The 22315-nt window shown below is 40.7% G+C and overlaps 1 protein-coding gene across 1 annotated transcript in view; it reads right to left on the bottom strand.

Moving 5' to 3' along the window:
* arnt2 (aryl-hydrocarbon receptor nuclear translocator 2) overlaps positions 1–22315 on the bottom strand; it is a 100704-nt gene that overhangs the window by 8545 nt on the left and 69844 nt on the right. Inside the window, exons 9-17 of the mRNA XM_069670654.1 lie at positions 21745–21821; positions 20339–20473; positions 17480–17554; positions 13370–13521; positions 9291–9366; positions 8987–9110; positions 8735–8837; positions 7334–7472; positions 1450–1600 (exon numbers count right to left, since the gene is read on the bottom strand). Coding sequence (XP_069526755.1) covers positions 1450–1600; positions 7334–7472; positions 8735–8837; positions 8987–9110; positions 9291–9366; positions 13370–13521; positions 17480–17554; positions 20339–20473; positions 21745–21821 — 1032 coding nt within the window. The remainder of the gene's footprint in view (positions 1–1449; positions 1601–7333; positions 7473–8734; positions 8838–8986; positions 9111–9290; positions 9367–13369; positions 13522–17479; positions 17555–20338; positions 20474–21744; positions 21822–22315) is intronic.

Below are 22315 nucleotides of genomic sequence, written 5' to 3'. Positions count from 1 at the left end.
GACATTGCAGCTGATGAAGACCCTGGAGAGGCTGGTCCTTGATCATCTACGACCCCTGGTGAGACCATCGATGGACCCGCTGCAGTTTGCCTACCAGCCTGGCATCGGGGTGGTATGGCTCTCAGAGGTGTCAGTCCGACACTATTGTCTGCAGCACGGGGGCCCCCCAGGGAATGGTTCCAACTCCGTTCCTGTTCACCCTCTATGCTGCAGACTTCACCCACAACACAGCGAACTTCCACCTGCAAAAGTTCTCTGACAACTCTGTCAGCCTCATCATCCAAGGGGACGACAGGGAGTACTGAGAACTGACCCAGGATTTTGCAGTATGGTGCCAGAGAAACCACCTCCAGCTCAACACAGGGAAGACCAAGGAGTTGGTGGTGGATTTCTGAAAATGCAAACTTTCTCCCCTCACACCAGTGAACATCCAGGAAATGGATATTGAGGTTGTGATATCATATAAGTACTTGGGTGTCCATCTGAACAATAAACTGGACTGGTCAGACAATTCAAACGCACTCTACAAGAAGGGACAAAGCACCCAGGAGACTCAGGTCTTTTGGAGTGGAGGGGTCATTTCTGAAGTCCTTCTTTGACTCTGTAGTGGCATCAGCCATCTTCTTTGGAGAAGTCTGCTGGGGCAGCAGAATCTCTGCTGCTGACAGGAAGAGACTAAACAAACTGGTGAAGAAGGCAAACGGGCATTCGGGGCAAATTTGTCCTTTTTTCTATGCCTCATGGCAAAAAGCACCTAGTTCACAAAAGCCAGCGCTAACAGCAGGTGTTGGGAGCTGCGGTGCAGTATTATAAGGGCGGTCAGGCTCAGAGTTTCCAGTGATCATGATGACAATTCCACCTTTCATGTGATCAAAAAATGTATTTGCCTATAAAAACAATCTGTCGCTAAGGACAATTTGAAATATTATTGCTTCAATTGATTGCAGAGAACAATAGCTTTGACTGACAGTGGCTTTTTCCAGGGGTGAATTTCTCCTTTAAGAATACTTGCACTTTACTTTCATATGTGTATGTCTTTATATTCAGTGTGTTCAGTGGGACTGCAATTCAAATGTTGTTCTCATAAATTGGAAATGGTGGTACACAGGAAGTTGTATTCTCAATTCCACTTTTAAATTTTCAGAAAATGATGTAGAATATTACAATGTCTCGCAATACATGATACATATTACAGATTTTTCCCCCATTGTTTTAATTGTCTGGTTTCCTCTTATTGTGTTTGTGTTTTGTTGTTTTAATATGTGATCATGTAAAGTGCCTTTGAGTATTATACACAAAATGTATTTTTATTACATATCGTATCGATACCCATGTATCGTGATCCATTTATCATGATATGTATCATATTGTGAGGTCTTTGCCAATATCCAGCCCTATAGATCACCCAGATTCTAACTGAGGAAAAAAGATGGAAGAAGGAGGGCTTACCAAATGCTGTGCTGCGGTTTGTCAGTCCTGAGTAGGCATTGCCGCTTGGCGAAGAAGTGGCTGGGGACGACAGGGGACTGTAGGAGGCCGGATCAGTCTGGTAGCTGTGACCAGAACCAATACCAAATGGACTGGGCTGGGCTTTACTAGACTGGAGAGCACAAATACAAGGCTAAAATGTTATTTTAAATCAAGTTTCTTGAAAGCAAACTATGATAACTTATTTATAGTCTACTGAGAAATAAAATAATTAAACATTCTTAGTAATTCAATTAAATACTGTTTTCTATACACATGGAAATTGATCTGGCACATTGTTTCCATGAGCCAGCTGCAGGAAAGGTTTTTCACATTCAGATAAAATTGTTATCAATCTTGAAGTAGTAAACTATAACAACATATCGTGAGGGCTTATTTCTAGGTACACTGTTGGTTAGACAGAGCATTTGAAACTATTTATGTAAAACTGACATATACTTTAGGAGGCTTGCACTGCTTGCCCAAATACAAGTGTTTTGGTCAGGACTTGCCATTTTCAATGCAATTGCAAAGTAAAAAGACGAGAGGGAAAGCTCAATTATGGTAGCTGTAGCTTGCTGTGGCACATCCGGTAGCTGCCACCACCTGCCATGACATTTATGGTGGCTACCGTGACCAGCCAGGGGAACTGCCAGTTGCTACCGTGACCTGCCACTACCTGCCGCGGCATTTATGGTGGCTACTGGGACCTGCCAGGGGAACTGCCGGTTGATACCGTGACATACCGGGACCTGCCATGGCAGTAACGTGGCTACTGGACTATTATTAGTTCTATTATTAGTTCTGTGAGCACCATTTATCTGTGATGAGTTTGTTTATAAACGGATATAAATATAAATATTGTCTGAATTATTTAATTTGCTGAAGTACAGTGAGGTATATATTTCTGTCATTTTTGGGAATGTTGGTGAACATTTAATATGAGTTATTAATGTATTTCACTTCAGTGAGAATTGTTGCTGTGCTGTGTCAATATTCAGTAGAAGTCAGTAAACGAGGACAGCGGAGCAACACGGTTGTTTTACCGTACATACCTTATTTATACAGTCTATGGTAGTTACCTACAGTCTATGGTAGTTACCGAGCTGTCTCATGTCATCACGTGTGGTTATTCGCGAATAGCCGCGAAGTGCCGAGAAGCGGAGCTAGTTTCCTTTCGGCGCCCATGTTAACCGATTGTGTCGTTCACACCAGACGCGCCGCGGCGTGCACCTCCGCGACTGGCTCGCGCACCGAGGCTGGCTCGTGCCCTGCAGCGATCGTTTCGGTGTCTGGTCTGGCAGGAAGTCACTCATGAAACGAGAGAATCCGGTCAATTTTCTCAAAGAAAGAGAGTGACACAAAGTGGGCTGGCTATAGGGGTAGGGGGCAGGTTGTCAAAACACACGCAAACAGAGAGAGAGAGCAAGAGAGAGAGAGCATGACGAAAAAACAGCTCCAAATGTGAGTAAACGATAGCTGAGGAGCAGAGGCGCTTGTCGACCGGCGCAGAGAAATGCGCGTCTGGTGTGAACGGAAGTGCTCCGGCTCGTGCGCGGTTTTCGTTGCGAGGCGCTTCGCACCGCTTCCTCGTCCGGTGTGTCCCCGGCGTAAGTGTAATGAAGAAGACTAGATAACCAATACAAGTTCTACTATACTATACTATAAGTTCTGGTAGGTAATAGACATGATAGTTAATATAGCTACAGCGGGTAAAATAAGTATTGAACACTTCAACATATTTCTTAGAAAATATATTTCTAATGGGGCTATTGTAATGAAATGTTCACCAAATGTCAGAAACAACCCATGCAATCCACACATGCAAGGAAATCAAACCATTGATGTCCATAAATTAAGTTATGTGTAATAATGTGAAATGACACAGGGAAAAAGTATTAAACACATGAAGAAAGGAAGGTGCAAAACTGACAAATTGCCATGGGTGTCCAGCGTGGAAAGGCTCCAGTGGCACAGACGGTTAGATGGGCTGCCTCTCACTCACTACTATTTGCGGGGGGGTTCCTAACTTGCCTGTAACACCAGCTACAAAGGCAGAAGCTGCAGTGGACAAATTGACCGAGTGTGAGAGGCTTTGAGCCTAACTGCTGTTATGAATAGTATTCACATCAGACCCGGCACCACGAGGGGGCGTGTGTGGGCTTTGTTTGATCCCTGATCTTATATTTTACTATATTTTGTATTTTAATGTGTAATTTTTAATGTCATATTTCTTTTATGCTTTAATGCTATATTTTCAACTGTGTAAAGCACTTTATTATATACAATTTTTTTATGTATGAATGGAGCCTTATAAATAAACTTGCCTTGTCTTATTATAATCCTTAAACATAACTACCAGCGCCCCCGAAAATCATGCCCACAGTTACTAATAATGTCCAGTGTACATTATGCACACAGTAGAGAATATATACATAGATTTCAGCAGCACAAATAAGTAAAAATACACTATATAACGATAGCTTCCAAGACTGCCGCAGCAGGTCACGGTAGATACTGGCAGTCCCCCTGGCAGGTCTGGGTATCCCTGTTATAGCGCAGCTGCCCCCCAGAGCTTCCCTGAACAAAGCTTATAATATAACTTCAACTATGGCAGCTACTGGTAGTTCCCCTGGCAGGTCCCGGTAACCACCAAAACTGCCACTACAGCTCTGGCAGGTCTTGGCAGGTTGTGGCAGCTACCGGATGTGCCACAGCAAGCTACCGCTACCATAACTGAGTTTTTGTAGTAGTTGTAGTTTGCCCCTACTGGAAAAGAAAAGAGTCCATCAAGAGGCTTGTGTAAGACCAAACACTGCACAGGTGTTCATAATACTTCAAGAAAGGATTTTACAACTTTGGAGAGTAAACAGGTTTACCTGGCCATTATTTTGTCTTTTGTAGCAGCAATTGGAAGCAGATCATGAGTGAGTGGGGGCGCAAGTTCAAGGATTTTTGATGATTGATCCACATTTTTGACAATTTCCTTCACTACATGGAGCTTCTGGTAGCTACCAGAGCTAATGATAGTTAGTTATATTATTAGTAATAGTTATATTACTACTTCTGGTGGCTACCAAGACCTGCCAGTGGAACTGCCCGAGCTACCGAGACCTGCCAGAGTTTCTGTGGACTATTATTAGTTCTATTATTAGTTAATGAGGATGATGTTTATTAGCTGTTTATTAGCTGTCACTGTAACAGGGAGCTGAAACAGACACATTGCGTTTGTGGTGGGGTGTCATCGACTTGCTGTCGTTTAGGGGGGCAGTCAGTGAGTCCCTGCTGTTTGTGGGATGTGCTACGGGAGATGCTGAGCGTGGGAAAGATCTGGGTGCATGCCCAAGTGAACGGACAGCTCAGACCCACTGCTCGCAACCAATTCGCTTACACTTGCATCTTCCTAGCCTCGCTGGTCACTTATTGGCATGAATGGATTCTTGTCAATCAAACCAGCACCCCACAAGGTTTATTTACTGAAAGAGCAACTTGCAGGTTGGGGCCCCCAGTGAATCAATGTGTAGGAAAATGATTTGGTAATTATATTTTCAACAAAATCTATGAAATACACTACAGTGGCTTCTGGAGTAATTTTTTGTTTGTTTCCTTTTATTTCCACATCAAAATAGACAACCAGATGTGACGCAACATAAGGGAGTCCTGCCCATTAATGACGGGTTTAACATTAATATACTGTATATGGATCTAAATGCCAGTCTTGGTGTTGTTGTTGAAGATGAAGAAATTGTTAATTCATATGCATACAGTGGACCATAGGCTTATAATTATGAGCCTGTTAGACATTAAAGAGATCAGGAACAAGCCAGAATGAAGAGAAAAAACAGCCACAGGAGAGACATGGAGTTTTAGTGCGACAACAACCAGTGGAGAACTATGGCGCAGGGAAAAGGACAAAATTAAGACTATTAAGAGGCCCAAGGAGGCTATATCGTTGCCGAAGCCAGCTACTGATCTGGCCATTGATAAGCCAGTGTTGGTAACTGAGAGGCCAGCGGTGGTAAATGAGAAGCCGCCTATTCATTTGACCAGGGCGACAAGTCATGCGTCTAACATAGCAACCCATTGTATCGGCTACTGGCTAGGCTGGTCATTAGCTTCCATGGCTGGCGACTAGAACGCCGAAGCTAGCAACCCACTGTATCAGTTATTGGATTGGCTGGTCATTAGCTTCCGAGGCTGGCGACTAGCAGCCTGAAGCTAGCAACCCAATGAATCAGTTACTGGATAGGCTGGTCATTAGCTTCCGCGGCTGGCGACTAGCACGCCGAAGCTAGCTACATTAGCCATTGATTTGATTGGTCTTCTTCTTCTGTTGTATTAAAGTGGTGTATTGGCGTATTAGAGCCCGCGTTATCGCCACCAACTGTACTCACGTAGGATTTATCTAGATGATGTTGTGATGAGTGACCGGTGTTAGCTAGCGATATCTAACGCTGTGCTCACATCACAACATTGTAAAATTGATCACATAACAAAGGCTATAACAAATCATGAGCAGTGGCAAGTAGGAGCATTCATACTTACCCCTTACAATTACTAATGGGCAAGTGTCAGCTTGTCTCAGTTGTATTTCCTATTGCCTTCTCTAACGGTAAATTCGGACACTGCGAGTCCATCTTGTTACATATTATGACGTGATGTTGAATAAAAGATGTTTTTAGCAGATTTACTGAAAATGTCCACTTTTTCCTCTAAATTTGTGTCAAAAAAACAGGTGCTGACTGGCCGAAAGGAGTGCTGTGAATCTGCACTCGATTGGTCTTTCTTATGAATTGGATGTGTGTCTCGTGACTTGTGAGAACTGATTTGAATTGCGATAACTGAATGTTGAATTTGAATTTTCATATAATGTGAATTCAATTTCAGAATATTACATTCAGTTTCAAGTTTATTGGAATTCAGTTTCAAACTAATAAATTCAATTTCAAATTATGTGATTCAAATGTAAATTTTGAATTCAAATATTGTTCACAAATTTGTCTAAATCTGTGATAGTGAGCACTTCTCCTTTGCCGAGATAATCCATCCACCTCACAGGTGTGGCATATCAAGATGCTGATTAGACAGCATGATTATTGCACAGGTGTGCCTTAGGCTGGCCACAATAAAAGGCCACTCTGAAATGTGCATTTTTACTGTATTGAGGGGGTCCAGGGGGGTCAGAAAACCAGTCAATATCTGGTGTGACCACCATTTGCCTCACGCAGTGCAACACATCTCCTTCGCATAGAGTTAATCAGGTTGTTGATTGTGGCCTGTGGAATGTTGGTCCACTTTTCTTCAATGGTTGTGCAAAGTGCTCACTAACACAGATTTAGACAAATTTGTGAAAAATATTTGAGAGAAATAGGCCTTTTGTGTACATAGAAAAAGTCTAAGATCTTTGAGTTCAGCTCACAAAAAATGGGAGCAAAAACAAAAGTGTTGCGTTTATATTTTTGTTCAGTGTAAAAGCCATTTCACAGCTTTCTACTTTCATGCAACACCTTTAATAAAATGTACTCAACACTGCAAGCCATTTTTTTAAATTCTAGTATTGCATTACTGAATCTAGTACTAATACTACAACAGGGGTGGCTGTGGCTCAGTGGTAGAGTCGGTCGTCTTTCAATCGGAAGGTTGAAGGTTCGATCCCCAGCTCCCTCAGACACTGAACCCCAAATTGCTCCCGGTGGCATAGCCAACGGGTATGAATGTGTTATCTGATTGACAGTTTTTTGTTTGAGTTTGGCAATCATGGCATCCATGGAGACTGCTGATTTTATTATTGATACAGAAGGCAATGGTATCACTTCAGTAATACACATCGTTTGTATATGTGTTTGTGTACATGTGTTTCTGTTACCTGTCCAGAGAAGGGGGGTCGGTTGCCTGACCATGCCACCTGGCCTTGGTTGAGCTGTCTGTTTATCTGTGCTAGATTCTGATTGGATGAGCTTGTCTGCTGGATATCGTTCACACCAGGGACATGGATCACAGAGGAACTTTGTGCGCACACAAAAAACAAAAATATAAAACAATTAAGCTTAGGCTGGCATTCATTTTCTCCGGAGAGATGCACTACCATCACATCAGCTACCAGCCTACTGAGCAATACATGCACTGACACATAGGGCTGCACAATTAATCAAATATTAATCCAGGCAACATTGACATGCCTGTTCCGCCCACAGAAAACTCTGCTGCATATTAAATCAAGCGCTCCTTAAACACCACCATCACCACTCCCCTAGGGGCTGATCAAGAGGTTTTGGAGGAGCTGGCATGTCATGAGCGCCTACCTTGCAGCGGTAGTTTAGATTGGAAGAGTAAGCAACAGAGACGGTGAGCTCCCACAATGTTATTTATTTTTTGTTTCTAGATAGGGATGGGTATCGTTAAGATTTTAACAATATTATTACTCTTATCGATACAGCAAATTAAAAACAGAGTTAGGATTGCTTTATTTTCTGAGATGTAAAATAAACAATTATGTACAAAGTTTGCTGGGTAACAGCGTCCAGTGAGAAGTTTGGCGCATGTTTCTGCCTGTATATGAGGCACTTTAGACAGCTGTTTGGACAGATCTTGATGTTTCTGCCCTTACAAGCAAAAGTGTTGTTGCACTTGTAGCAACGAGCATTGTCGGCATCAACTCTGGTGAAGTGTAACCACACTTTTGAACGTTTAGTTCTCTGCCATCGTCACGAGCAGGATCACTTGCGTTCACGCACGTGTGTGTGTGCTGTAGCCTGTGTGGGAGAGAGCTGCCCAAGCCCCTCTCACACAGGCTCCGAGAGAGATCTCTCTCTTCTGGATTGGGAATATGCATCGAATGATGAATGTCTTAATCTTACTGCATATTAGAAACGGTGGCTGAGATTAAATGTGCAAGATAATGTTTTTGTAGCAATAATAAACAGGAAATTTATCTTCTTTACTTCTCCAAGACCAAAAGCAGATCCGATAACGTCGGACGTTTATCAGTAATTCATTATTCAGCCCAGGGGCCCGTTTAATACCGGGTTTCGGTACCCATCCCTACCTCTCGAAGATTCACCAAATTCTGGTAAAGAACCAAATTTTAGGTCTTAGTTTCTTGCAAAATTTATACATGAGCCGGAATGTAACACAAAATGGAACTGAAAGCAGCTTTGTTTATTTAAATGTGAAAATTTATAAATAATCTTGATGTCAGTAAATAATCGTGATTATTATTTTGGCCATAATCATGCAGCCCTACTGACACACACCACTGATGATGTACCTAAAGCTTTTGCCAGAATGTCCCTGCTGGAAGGGAGAGCTCTGAGAGTAGAGCTGCTGTCCTCCAGCTGTAGAGGAGGGAACCATCATCTTCTTATCTCCAGCTACACAGACAAACACCAGGGTCAGTATTATAGAATTAACAAAGAAGAGAGACAGAAGGTCAAAAAGAGATACATGAAGGTACACCAGATTCTTTCAGAATCTATGTATGTGGTGTATGCAGGTGTTTATGTGTGTTAGTGTGTCATACAGCCAGAGATGCCGGTGTACATCTCAGTAAAGCGTGGGTCTCGCTCCTGGGAGAACAGTGCTTCTGTCTTGTCGATGTTCTTCCCTGCCTCATGCACTCCACTGCTGACGCTGGCCACAGGCACCTGAGGTTGGGGTGGAGAGCTTCTATTACTGTTGTCGATTTCTTTACATGAACTGTTGCTTTACATTAACATATGGTAATTCAAGACTGTTATCTAAAAATGATGTCCATTATTTCAACAAAATTTGAAAAAAATGGTGAAGGCATCTTCCTAATCAGTGAAGCCGGGTCAGATGGTTACCTGGGAAAGATCATAGGCAGTCAAACCATCTCTTTGGTGAACTTCCAGTTCTGCCTGCTGCTGCTGCTGTAGCTGCCTGCAAAAACCAACATACCGTCAACAACATCAGTACCTCAGACTACATGTTACACACACATTAAAATACAAAATAACATAACATATTTTACATTCACATGACATAGTATAACACAGAATATTTTAGTACAGATAAGGTAATTCCAGATAAGTTGGGGACATTTGAGGTGCATTTCTGCAGATTATTCGTCATAGGCCTATTAGTAGCTTCATAAAAGTGGTTTGACAATTCACCAACAAACCATGAGATTTTGTCATGTGTATACATTTGTACACACAGATGTACACATACGTACACACAGATGTACACATACATGTGGTTTTAAAAACACACATGAGCAGAGGTACATTGCTGCCACATCAGGATATTATAGGTTCATCAGCTTAGAAATCCTAGCCTCTTCAACTTCACCACAACAAAATCAGCAAGAAAGATTTTTTCTTATAGAAGATGGCACAACAAGTTTGTCTACTCATAGCAGTTGATTCCCTGAAAAAAGCAGTTACATAGAGATGACATTAAGTAATCATTGGACACACAAGCAGTATTATTTACCAATGATTCCAAGCTTTCCAATCAACAGCCAGCAACTTGTCATTTCACTGATTGGATGACTTATTGCAATTTCCCTTCAGTCAAGCTTTTATGACTCAGGCCTGTCAAATGCCTTCTGATTCATAAGCAGACATATTGACTTAGTGATTTTAGACTAGGGACACTGACTGAATCTGATTATGACAATATACAGTGTTAGTCTCTAGGCCTCTGAACTTATGTTTCTAAGTGCCTAGACCAATGGCTGTGTCAATTCAATCTTGTATGAACTTGTCCCTTTCTTAACTATTAATAAACTCAACAGTGGCACCCCTCACCCCTTGTCCAAAAATGTTGCTGGTTGTACATGAATCTCATTTACTACCACACCAATTAAACTAATAATTATACAAATAATTATCATTATTATTATTTTAATTAAATGTACAGGCAGACAGTGATAAGTTTAGATTGAACTCTGTGCAAACAGGATGAGTATCTAAGATGGTTCATTATACAAGTAATAAATGAACATAAAAAAATAATTTATTGGACAAAGCAAAGTACCATTTTAATACTCTGATAGGAAATCACATTTAAGCTTATATCAAATTTTTTAGATGGTTTTGCCATTTCTGATTTTGTGTGTTGATTATCATTTTACAAGAGTTTAGAATGCTCAAGAACATATGAAACCTTGCACAAAGGTTAGAACTAATTAGTATTTTGACTGATGTATGCAGTTGGGCTTTGGCGTGACTTATTAGCTATATGAATGAGTAGTAAATGGCATTCAGCATTCAAATATTCAGACATATTCATACACTGATGACAGAGCCTGACTTTAAGGTCAGGATGTTATCTTATTCACTTCCATCCGCGCATCCAGCACTACTGTTAGGAATCTGGGAGTTCTATTTGATCAGGATATGTCCTTCATCTCCCACATAAAACAAATATCAACGACAGCCTTCTTCCGCCTTCGCAAGATAGCTAAAATCCAACACATCTTGTCTCAAAACGATGCAGAAACTCTAGTCCTTGCATTCGTTACTTCCAGGCTGGATTATTGTAATTCCTTACAATCAGGCTGCCCTAATAAGTCACTAAAAACTCTGCAGCTGGTACAAAATGCTGCAGCACGTGTGCTGACAAGAACTAGGCAGAGAGATCACATCTCTCCTGTATTAGCCTCTCTGCACTGGCTTCCTGTAAAATCTAGAATAGAATTTAAAATCCTTCTTCTTACTTACAAAGCTCTTAATGGTCAGGCACCATCATATCTTAAAGAGCTCATAGTGCCATATTACCCCTCTAGAACTTTGCACTCCCAGGATGCAGGCCTGCTTGTGGTACCTCAAGTCTCTAAGAGTAGTGTGGGAGGTAGAGCCTTCAATTATCAGGCCCCCCTCCTCTGGAACAATCGACCAGTCAAGGTCCAGGAGGCAGACACCCTCTCTTCTTTTAAGAGTAGACTTAAAACTTTCCTCTTTGATAAAGCTTATAGTTAGGGCTGGCTCAGGCTTGGAGCAGTCCATAGTTATGCTGCTATAGGCTTAGAGAGAGAGAGGAGCTCGGTGTGTCAGATCCCCCCGGCAGTCTGTCTCTGTGTGTGTGTGTCTCTCTCTCTCTCTCTCTCTCTTTCTGTCTGTCTGTCTCCATCCTTCTATCTCTCTCTCTCTCTTTTATTAATGCAGCTCATTAACTCTGTATCTTCTGGTCCCATTAACATTACTAACCCTATATCTTCCCGGAGTTCTTGAGCTCCCTTGTCTTGAAGGTTCCTGGGGATCATTGCTGCAGACTACCTGCTGCTCTGGACCTGCTCGACTGCAGCAATTACTAACATCAGTCTTCCCCAAAGTATCATTATTGTTGCTGCTAATGCTAATAGTAGACTTGTTGACTTCAACTGTTACAATTACGATTACTACAGCATTTATCATTACTATGCTTCTCTTGCTAATTATTTGCTAATCTTCACACTAGTGTACCACTATAATTGGCATTGTAACCATAAGTATGTATTGCCTGTTGTTGTTGATGTAACAAGGACATATGTTGTTGCTCTTTCTGCCCGTCTCTATCCTGCATCTCCTTCTATCCCATTTTTCGGCCCATTCAGTCGAGGCAGATGGCTGTTCAACATGAGTCTGGTTCTGCTCGAGGTTTCTGCCTGTTAAAAGGAAGTTTTTCCTTGCCAATGTGCCGAATGTTGCCAAGTGCTACTCATGGTGATTCATGTTGGGCCTCTCTTTAAATAACAGAAAGAGAATGGTCTAGACCTGCTCTTTCTGTAAAGTGTTTCGAGATAACTTTGGTTTTGATTTGGTGCTATACAATGAAATGTGATTGATTGATTGAGGTGATGAAGAGGGATTACAGGCACACCAGAAGAACTCCAGATGGAGCTGATCAAACTGCAGTGTAGCGCAACGTTAAAGGAAGAATCTACGTCTGAACTTTTGACATTACTTCATCAAAAGACGGAGAGCATCTGGACAACGTATTTATGCGAGCAGGTAACTACGCAAGTGAAACCTCTTTGTAAAGTGTCTCGAAATAACTCGAGTTATGATTTGGCGAAAACATGTCAGGTGCCGATCAACAAGTAAAAATGTGAGTATTCCTTTTCCTTTATCAGTTTCACATATACTGCCGGCCACAAACCTCTCAGAGCAGCTGGTTTAACCCTGATATCAGATCTGACTTTACAGACAATAGGTGGCTGTTTTATAGCCTTAACCAGCAATATTTCAATTTAATAATTAAAGAGTCAGAAAGAGATTGAAATGCAAAACAATGTATATACTTAGCACAAAATGCTTGGGGAATTGGAGCCCTTAGGTCAGGCCTGTCTCAAGGTCCAATTCCCAAAGCATATTGTGTTAATGATAATCAAGCCCAAAACAAGACCATAAAGTTTCTCTGATCCGTGCAGTTTGCTTTTGTCTTATGTATGATTGAGGAGAGGAGCTGTCCGCACATCCATTCTGTGCTGCACACAGCTGCGCTCTCACAGATGTAGAGCTGGATGGGAGAGCTGGATATTGTGAAGTCATTAAGACATTACTATTATTGAATACCAGGGGTTAAATCAGTACAGGCTGTCAAAGGCTTAACCCCGGCAAATACAAAAAATAAAACAGTGCATGTTTTATTTTTTTTTCATTCAATGGCCACTCCAGGATTCTGTAGATGACAAATCAGCTCAAATGAACAAAACATAGACTTTATAGTTTGGGGCTGGCATTGTTGGCATCTGTTTAATAATTTAATAATTTAATAATTGCTGGCATCTGTTTAATAATCCACTTCAACTGACATTTGCGTTCTCTCATGCAGCTTCTCCAGGTAATGTTTTTACAGGTCAGAGGTGCAGAACAAGTGTGGAAGGGGCTTTAGTGTCCAAAGTTAAGCAGTTGAGTGTTTATATATGCAGATACAGAATATAGTATCAGGAACCTACTTGACGTTAGTGTTGGTGCAGATGATGTACTCAATCTCATCTGAGTATGGGTTCTGAAAGGTAAAGCTGCTGGTTCGGATCAGCATCCATTCCCTGTTCTTCATTCGGAAACGATACATTACAGATAGAACCTGACCCTTCAACTTGACCACCTGCAGAGAGAGGACAAACACTGATTAACATTGCTGTTTCTAATATGTCTTAATTATCCAGCTGTGGGTCTGGATGTGAAAATAGTAGCAGAAAATTTAAAAAAAAGTGAAAAGCTTTAAAGCTTTATGTCATTGTAAGTGAATCAGAATCAGAATCAGAATCAGCTTTATTGGCCAAGTATTTGTAAGTATCAATGTACAGACACACTTACTAAACAGACATAATAAAACTTAAAAACAGGGAGATAGACAAGGTAACACAGACACTAAAAAACTTGATCTAAAACTACTATATACAGCCCTATGAATACAAATATATTTCACAAATTATTAATATATACTGTATATACATTAACCACAACAAAAAAAAAGGTAGTGCAAAGGTGCAGAGATAAATATGGTTATAAATTAGATTGTTTTGTACAAGAGATAGATGGTTGCTTCTCCTAAAGTCCACTGACGCCTCCTAAGTCTTGAAGAGGTTTAGGTCCAGGTGGTTCTGACCGCACCAGAAGACAAGCTGTTCAACCTCCTGTCTGTAAGCAGCTTCGTCACCATCCCAGATGAGGCTGACAACCTTTATGTCATCTGCAACTTCAGGGCCCGTATTCATAAAGCTTCCTAGTGCAAAGAGTTGCTCCTTGTAAAGAAAATTCTTAGAATCGTGACGTTTTCTAAGAATTTTCCCTTAAAGTTAAGACTAGATCCTGGTAGAAATAAAAGTTATTCACAAAGCATTTCAGCCCTTAAGAGAGCTCCTAAGGTGAGAAAGTGTTCGGAGTAGTATAGATGACTTTTAAGAGGCTTAAAAGTTTCTTAAGCAGAGGAGAAATTGGCGGAAAGACGGAGCAATAGGAGAAATGTTCTCAAAATACTGAATAATAGTAAGCTATAGCCTACAGAGTGGATCGTGCAGGGATCATGTTTGTGGTAGATCTCATTAGAGATGTGATCTCCTACCTAATGCAACAACCCGATATTGCCAGAAACGAAAGTAGTCACAACATTGAAATATTTGGCAATTGCAAAGTGCAGCAGTGATGACTTGAGAGAGAAGAGCAGTGGGGAGAGCACACACCCCATACTGGGGTCGTTTTGTCTTCACAACAGACAACCAGATCAAATGTATCAGATAACCAAGAAAATGAATACCCGGATCACATTAAGCTACTACCTATATTAAATAAACAAGACACTGATGTCAAACAAATAGATACCAGGAAGTAAAAATAAGTAAGTAAGTAAAATACCCATTTTGAATTAACAAGATGCTCAGCTGTGTCACGTTTAGATTGTCCAGTGGTCGTGACACCAATCCCACATTTGTGTGAACAAAAAAGTTGAATTGTCTGTAAATACAGTAAATTGACCTACATACAGTAAATCATATTTTGCGATTATTGTAAAAACAGGAGATAAATTGGTCTGAGGCTGTCCGAGGCTCTACCCTGGTTTTTACAGGGACACTTTTTTTCTAGATGTGTGGAGAAGGTCTGCAGTTGTTACGCAGGACAGGCATTATCTGGACGAGCTTCTATTGATGGCTCGCTCAAGAAATGACGCTGTGTTACAGACAGTGAATCAAGTAAAACCCCTTTGAAGTCTGGGCTTTACCGCAAACTAAAGAGCTGCATCTTCCCCTCCCTGCTCATCATATACTGTATATGTGGATAAAGCTGAATTAACCCATGAGAGCAGTGGCCGCAATCCATTCTTTGTGAATTAAAACCTAAGAGTACAAATTTCACCGTGGACCTATAAGCACAGAACTCAGACAAAGGAGTACCTGTGTTAAAACTAGCTGTCGAGAGTTTGTGAAAGTTTGTGGCTTATTGAATGTCTGTGACCATGTTAAATGGGTTCGCTATGGAGTACCGTAAGTCATAAATGTTTTTTATAAACCATATAATCAAGTCGTGAGTATTACATACTGTTATGTGGCATGTGAAAGAATTGCACTTGACCCAATTATGATCACAATCATTGGTGATTGAGAATGCTAGATACTTCCAAAGATGCCACACACATGCAAAAAGCATAAGCATTGAGCCTGCAAGGAAACTGGCATTTAAACCAAACTTGAACATGCAATTGTGAAGTACACATGAACATCAAAAGTGTTGTTGGATTGTTTGTGCATGTTCATTTGTGTATGGACTGGCTGAGAGTCAGAGCTCTTCACAGTGAACAGGAAAGGAGAACTTGACCATTCAGCTACCAAGAGTGAAAATTCATTATATTAAACGCCAAGAGGTGGCTTTTGTTTTCATGGATTGATTAAACCCTGCTGGATTGATCATCAGACTCCTCTCATATAACATTAAGTGAAGATAAAATTATCGAAAAATTTTAGCCTTGCTTGTGGTTGGTAACAAACCTCGATAGAGTCTGGATCAACTCTGCGGGGAAGTACAGCCAGCTTTATTTACGTACAGCTGATGCAATACAAGGCCCCTCTGTGACGGTTTAAACTGTTATTCTTCTAATTATGTCTCTTTCTATTGATGTTGACAACCTCCATCTCTCTGTGGCTGTAGCTAACACCTGATGCCTGACCAACTGTGGCAAACAACCTCCCCCAAGTCCTTTTTTTTCAAGTCTGTTATTTTTCTTGGGCCACCACTGCTGATGTAATTTTGGCACCCTCTCTGGTGGGTCATTAAGCCTTACAGCTCCCCCCTCTGGTTCCTCGCACCACTGCATGTTGTCATTTTCACGTACTGTAGCTGCTCTGGCTCTCTGCTTTGTAGAACTATGCCCACCCACATCAGCTGCGTGACTGCTCTGACCAGTTGTTAGCCCATGAACAGCTTTCTAAGTGATAAAGAAAGTCTATCCATGCACCTGTTTCATCAAACTGGTATGGCTGCAGCATGGGAATTTTCTCCCGTCTTTCATAAGGTCCATCGTAACTGCTGCCAGTGAAGCCATCCCAGTGCACCGTTTGTGTTGAGCAACCACATGGCACAGACCGAGACAGCCCCAGATGATGCTGGTCATGTTCACATGGTTGAGTTGAGTCTCTTGCAGAATGAATCCCGGGCGAGCCCCAATGTTACCTTTTCAGAATCATGTTTTGAGTAGAGGACCTTTTCATTTTGCAATACACTTTGTAATAATTTCTATGTGTGGGAAACACTGCTCTGGGTATTATGTGAGTCATCAGTGTTGGGGGACGTAAATCTCCCTTGTGTGTAGGAAAACGAAAACGTGCTATTAGTAGTCTGCGGTAGCGTGTTCTAGAATGATAGTTGGTCTGTCGTGAGTGCAGCAACTAGCGTGTAACTAGCAGTGGCCAAAGTGCCTGCAGTGATGCTGACATTGGATGGAGATTACCGCGGGATTCTACGTAGAAAGTAATCAATCCCATCCATCTGTGCATCTCGGGAGGGCTATTAGATTGTGTACATTGTGGGCTTGGTGATCCTACTGGCACACCGAGCCAGTTAAATGCTTTATCTACTGGCCGGGGGAGGGGGGGTACAAACATACTCTCGGGCCACCGGGCCAGTGCTTATGTCGAGCCCTGCAGAAGCACACCACAAAACATTGTGTGGCAACATGTGAAGGATATTTAGTGCCAAGTTCAATAAAGTGCCAAGTGCAGACTATTAACAGAGCTTGTAAAGCAGATTAATACTGGACAGGACAAAGGATGTGATGTCTCTTTTAGTCTGCATCCTGGGCATTCTGTCTCTTTGCCTTGAAGTTAAAGTGGGACTGGTTTGTAATTTGCAGAATACCTCACACTGGTTCCCCAGTTTACGTGCAACCTAGTTTAACAACCCTGTCCAGTTTGTTCTTGTTTTAATCTTGGTGGTTGAAAAGTGCTATCCATTTTAGATTTTGCTTACTCACTTATAGGCTTTGCTGTTCATCAACATACCGAAAATGTTTTTTGGTTTTCTTTTCTTTTTTCTCCGCTTCTACTTTATCATCTGAAGTATTCCTTTCCTACCTGTTGGAAACTTTCTCTCAGGTGACTCTGGTCCTCAGGGTGGCAGAACTCTAGAATATCTTTCCCCAGCAGGTCCTAGAGGACAATATAAAAGTTAATGGGACTCAATCCTTGTGAGATAAAAGGTTTGTTTCACCAAATAAATACACAAACCAAAAATAATACTTGACAGTTTTAAGAATGTTAGCAAAACAAATACTGGTACACTTAGTATAACTTTCTCAACCTCTGAATTCAACTAATCTTGAGAACAAATGATGCAGGAAAAGGAAAATTAAAAAATTGGAGTTGGGATTCTTGAAACTGAAGAACAGCAAGATCTGAAATTGGATGCATGTTCCTGGCAATTTGCAGCCCTTATATTTTATAAATAAACAAATATAAGGATAGTAACAGTTTTAAGTACCATGTGCAAACCTCATACCAACAAGCCCCTTATATTTTACAGTTCACGTTAAAGCAGCATGAGACAACATCAATTCATGTTTCAACGCTCAGTATTTTAAGTACAAATCATGGCAGAGGTAAAGAAACCCAAGAGGACACTGACAGAGAAAGAGGACAGACATGAGTATATCTTTGATTGTTTTTTAATTATTGCCAAGAGAATAACTGTTCAAAACTCCAGGGGGCTCAAATTTTTTTAGAGCAACAAATATTTCTGCTTTTAACTAGCTTTACAGATCATTTTCTACACCACTGAACTACTGCACTACAGTTTCTGATTATAAGCAACCTCCTTCTGCATTTGAGGTTTGGTTAGTGGTATAAAAAGCCTTGGTAGGAGTGGAAAACCTTAATCTCTAAAATTAAAAGGTGTATTTATGTTGATAGGTAATAATGCAGGCGTATGAAAGTAATATATATTTAAAACACTTATTTAAGCCACTGTTCTCCAGCAGCACCTTTATACAACCCCATACATCAATGCATGCAGCATTGAAGAGATACACATTTCCATTCAAAATGGAATTCTGTACATTACACATTATTTGTATGTTTATCAAATGGAATTTCTCTGTTCAGGAAAGTGAAAAGATCTGGTTAAGATAGCTTGATATGCAAGTCTATAACTCCAATAGTATTGGGTAGCCCAGCAATGGCATACAAATCCATTTTTATCTGGGTCTGCTGAGGAAACTGAATGTACACTGGTGTTAACTGGATGATGCCCCCGATACTCTTTGGGGAGATCCCAGTAGCAAGGATATTGGTAGCGATAAGTACTTAACTCGATGGTGTAGAGGGGTATTAGATCGTTTTGTCTAGGATCAAAATTGAGGCTTAAGACCATGATCATCCCTTAAAAGTGTAAAGAATTTTTTTAATCATCGCTACAGATAAAGTATTTCACTGCAACAAAACTCAAGTTGGCTTTATGTGTATTGGCTTACTTGGGGTGTAGGGCACTTTCATTTCTTTTATAAAATGTCTTTTTTTTAAGTAGGAAGTACGCAAGTACTGATTTAAGATCAAATCTATGTGTAAGCTGATTAATGCATGAGGCTCATAAGATCTGAATGTCATTTTTTGTTTATTAACCCTATGGGGGTTACCTCCATGCATTGTGTATTTATTCTGATTTTGAAAATAGATCAAAAGAACAATTCACAATATTAAATGCAGCGTTTCAAACACTGTTTGTAAGCCTCCTCTTCAATGTGCAGTTGTTGTTTGCATTCCAGATATCTGAATTGAAAAGTAACATAAATGTATTGCAGTAAGAGAAAAAAATCGGATCTTGATCTGAGACCACTGGATGAACACGTTATTGCAAAAGAGTGTACGAAGAGTTAAGTTTAGTGGTCAGAATAACTACAAGTGGTTTGGAGTTCACTTGTGAATTACTTGAAAACTGTTCAGTTTTCATGTCAGAACATCTGCCATTTTTGTTTTATATATTTTATCTTTGGCCTCAGTCGCACTTTATCATCTTATCACTTATTTTATCATAACAGGATTACAAAATTTCTGTAAATTGTGTAATAAAATCCTGTTGGGAAATAATTACGGAAAATAAAGGGCAAAACAAGTAAAATCAGGTGTCCAAGCAAAACCAGGATAGAAACTTGGGAGTAAATTACTTGTATCCTTGTAGCTCACATGGTAAACTTATCACTGTGCATATTTCTACAGAAAAAACCATTACAACAGACTATGTCAAAGTCAACACTCTTTCTGTATTTCTTTCTCATTAAAAAAATAGTTTAAAGCAAAAATCAATTCCAAATGATTCTAATTGGTTCTGCAAAGTCATTCCCTATTATGACTGTGAGGGTTAAGGCCTTTGAGCAACTTAGAGGCTTTTTTTGGAAACAACTGTGCAGTTGTCAATGATTTTCATTGGAAAAAGCAACAAATGAAGTGACTGTAGCTCAGTAGTAGAGTCGGTCTTCTTCAATCAGAAGATTAGTGGTTCAACCCCTCTGCTGCAATCTACATGTTGGCGTGTAAAATTGCTCCTGAAGGCAAAGCCATTAGTGTGTGTGAATGGTTTGCTAGATCCTGTTAGGAGATTGGCACTTTGCATGGCTGCTATGATGTGTGAAAGGGTGAATGTGACATGTGATGTATAAAGTGCTTTGAGTGGTCTGAGGACTAGAAAAGAAAAACAGACAAGACAAAAAGACATCATGAAAACATTAGAAAGTTGGACCAGATCAGAAAACAGCTAGGCATCTAAAAGAAAATTGATCGAATATGAAGTCATATAAGGACCATTAGGAATCTATAATGCACTCCAGTATAAGCCTGTTTAAAAAATTTCAAATAATTATGAATGCATAGCAAGGACAAATCTAATTTCCTTTGCATGAACACATCTATCGCCATTATGAATTATAAATCTTCTTATCGAACCTGAGGCTGATAACCAATGACATTGATGCAGCGTGGGTCTACGAAAGTGATGACACCATCCGAGTTGTGACGTGACAGAAACTCAGTGGGCACCGAAAGGCCGTTCATATCCATAGAGACCGGAGAGCTGGTCACCTGAGGGAGGGCACAGACATATTTCAGACAATCATTTAGGCATAGGGATGATGAGGCTCGGAAAGATAAGGGGTTTAACAGGTGAGTTCGAGAGTTCAAGACCACCACACTGGCCTTCAACATAAAAATATAATGTATTGATCTCTGACAGCAATATTAACATCTCTTCCTGTAGAGTACGTCAAAGGCATGGAAAGTAACATGGAAAGTAACACGTCTGGTATGCTTTTTCAAAGTAAAAGCCGGAGCTAGCATTCTGACTCCCCTCGTTTATTCAGAATGCTTTTATTTTGATGTGTTTCTGGGGAATTTCTCGGAAGTTGTTTGGTAGATAAAGTCATTCGCAAGGCTCCTTATGCGGTTCCTGCTTAATTTTCTTTGAAATAAAACATAAGTCTCATGTAGGCCTTAACCTACATTATGTTAGTAAAAAATTCATTAATAACAACAGGTTACGGACGTAACTCTGCACGATCTCTCTCTCTCTCCGACCCTAGCTCTCTCTCTCTGTCTTGGCTCATACGGTTGTTTTCGCTGTGTGTTAATTAAGGTCCTGTTTCCCCCAAAACTACCCCTGGATATGGCCAGGTAAAGTAAAGTTAAGTGAGTGATTATTTATGTTTCTTAATTATTATTAACAGTTGATCAGACGCCTCTTCATTCTTTCCTGTATATATCAAATCTAAATTACTTTCATAAACGAACATATTCAAATTGTTTATGGCCATTATTAATATAAAACTCATATAGAAAGACAGGGCTGGCAGGATCAGCCCAGCTGAATCCGCAGCAGACGCAGTTGACATGCACCCCCCCGGGATGCTCAGATCTGCTGCTGGTTTTGCGACATCACAATAGAGACGAAATAGAAAAACACATACACTAGATATTTCATATAGTTTTGACAAGATATATCGTCTTATCGCCCAGCCCTTATTTGGATGGTGCCAGTCACTACTGGCAAGGTGCGAATTCACTGGCACTGTAAGTTGTAGAGTTTCAAAAGACTGTGGCATTCTGTCAATGAATGAATGCCAGTAATTTGGCTAAACATTTCATTCACTTGGGCAGCCTTCCTTAAAGGCTCTGATGAAAGCAGCATATTAGGCCATCATTTGTTGAAAAGAATGCTTGAAGTGTTGAAACAAAGTGAGCCTAAAGAGGGAAAGGTGAGAAGAATGATGCTGGGAGACTTTTTGCCACTTTTAATACTAAAAGTGTATTGTGATGTTGAATAAAAGTGGTTCAACTGGTTGTGGAGTCCCACATACCTGAAGTCTTCCAATGGCCACTAGGCAGTATTTTCCAGTCTGACCTGCCTCTGTGTCTTCCTCTGGTATAGTCATACCTGAGGGAAAGGAAAAGAGATGGAATTTACGCTTTCACAACAAATTTAAACTGTCATGCAAATAAAGCATATGGGATTGAACTGACTTGGACTGAAAGAGGAAACAGTGTTAAACTAGTGATGCAAGCAGCATTAACGGGCCCAAGCACCCCAACGCACATCGGGGCATGTCGCACGTCGGGGCGGGTAGCAGTTGCAGAGCAACCTGCGGCCACGGTCTGATGTTTCCAACACAAAACAGCGAAAACAGCTCTCGACTCTTGGGTGTTGGCAATACAAAGTAAATTCTCTGTTAAGTTGAGCAAAATCTGCGCCTGCCATGGTGTGTTTAACAGACAGAAAACAGTGAAAATGGCTGTGAATTGTTATGTGATTAGGACACAACATCGAGTGTAGACAACACTGTGAGATTGCCAGTCAAGCAAAGGATGCATGTCACATGAGGTGTAATACCTCTAACCAGTAGGTGGCGCTCTAAAAAAAACTGATTTTCA

This window comes from Semicossyphus pulcher, unplaced genomic scaffold (genome assembly GCF_022749685.1).
Source record: "Semicossyphus pulcher isolate SPU_LCO1_2020_fin unplaced genomic scaffold, fSemPul1.0.p SCAF_1, whole genome shotgun sequence".
NCBI classification, from domain to species: Eukaryota; Metazoa; Chordata; class Actinopteri; order Labriformes; family Labridae; genus Semicossyphus; species Semicossyphus pulcher.
Note: the sequence above shows the minus strand (reverse complement) of the source record. Positions and strands in the feature narration are given on the sequence as shown.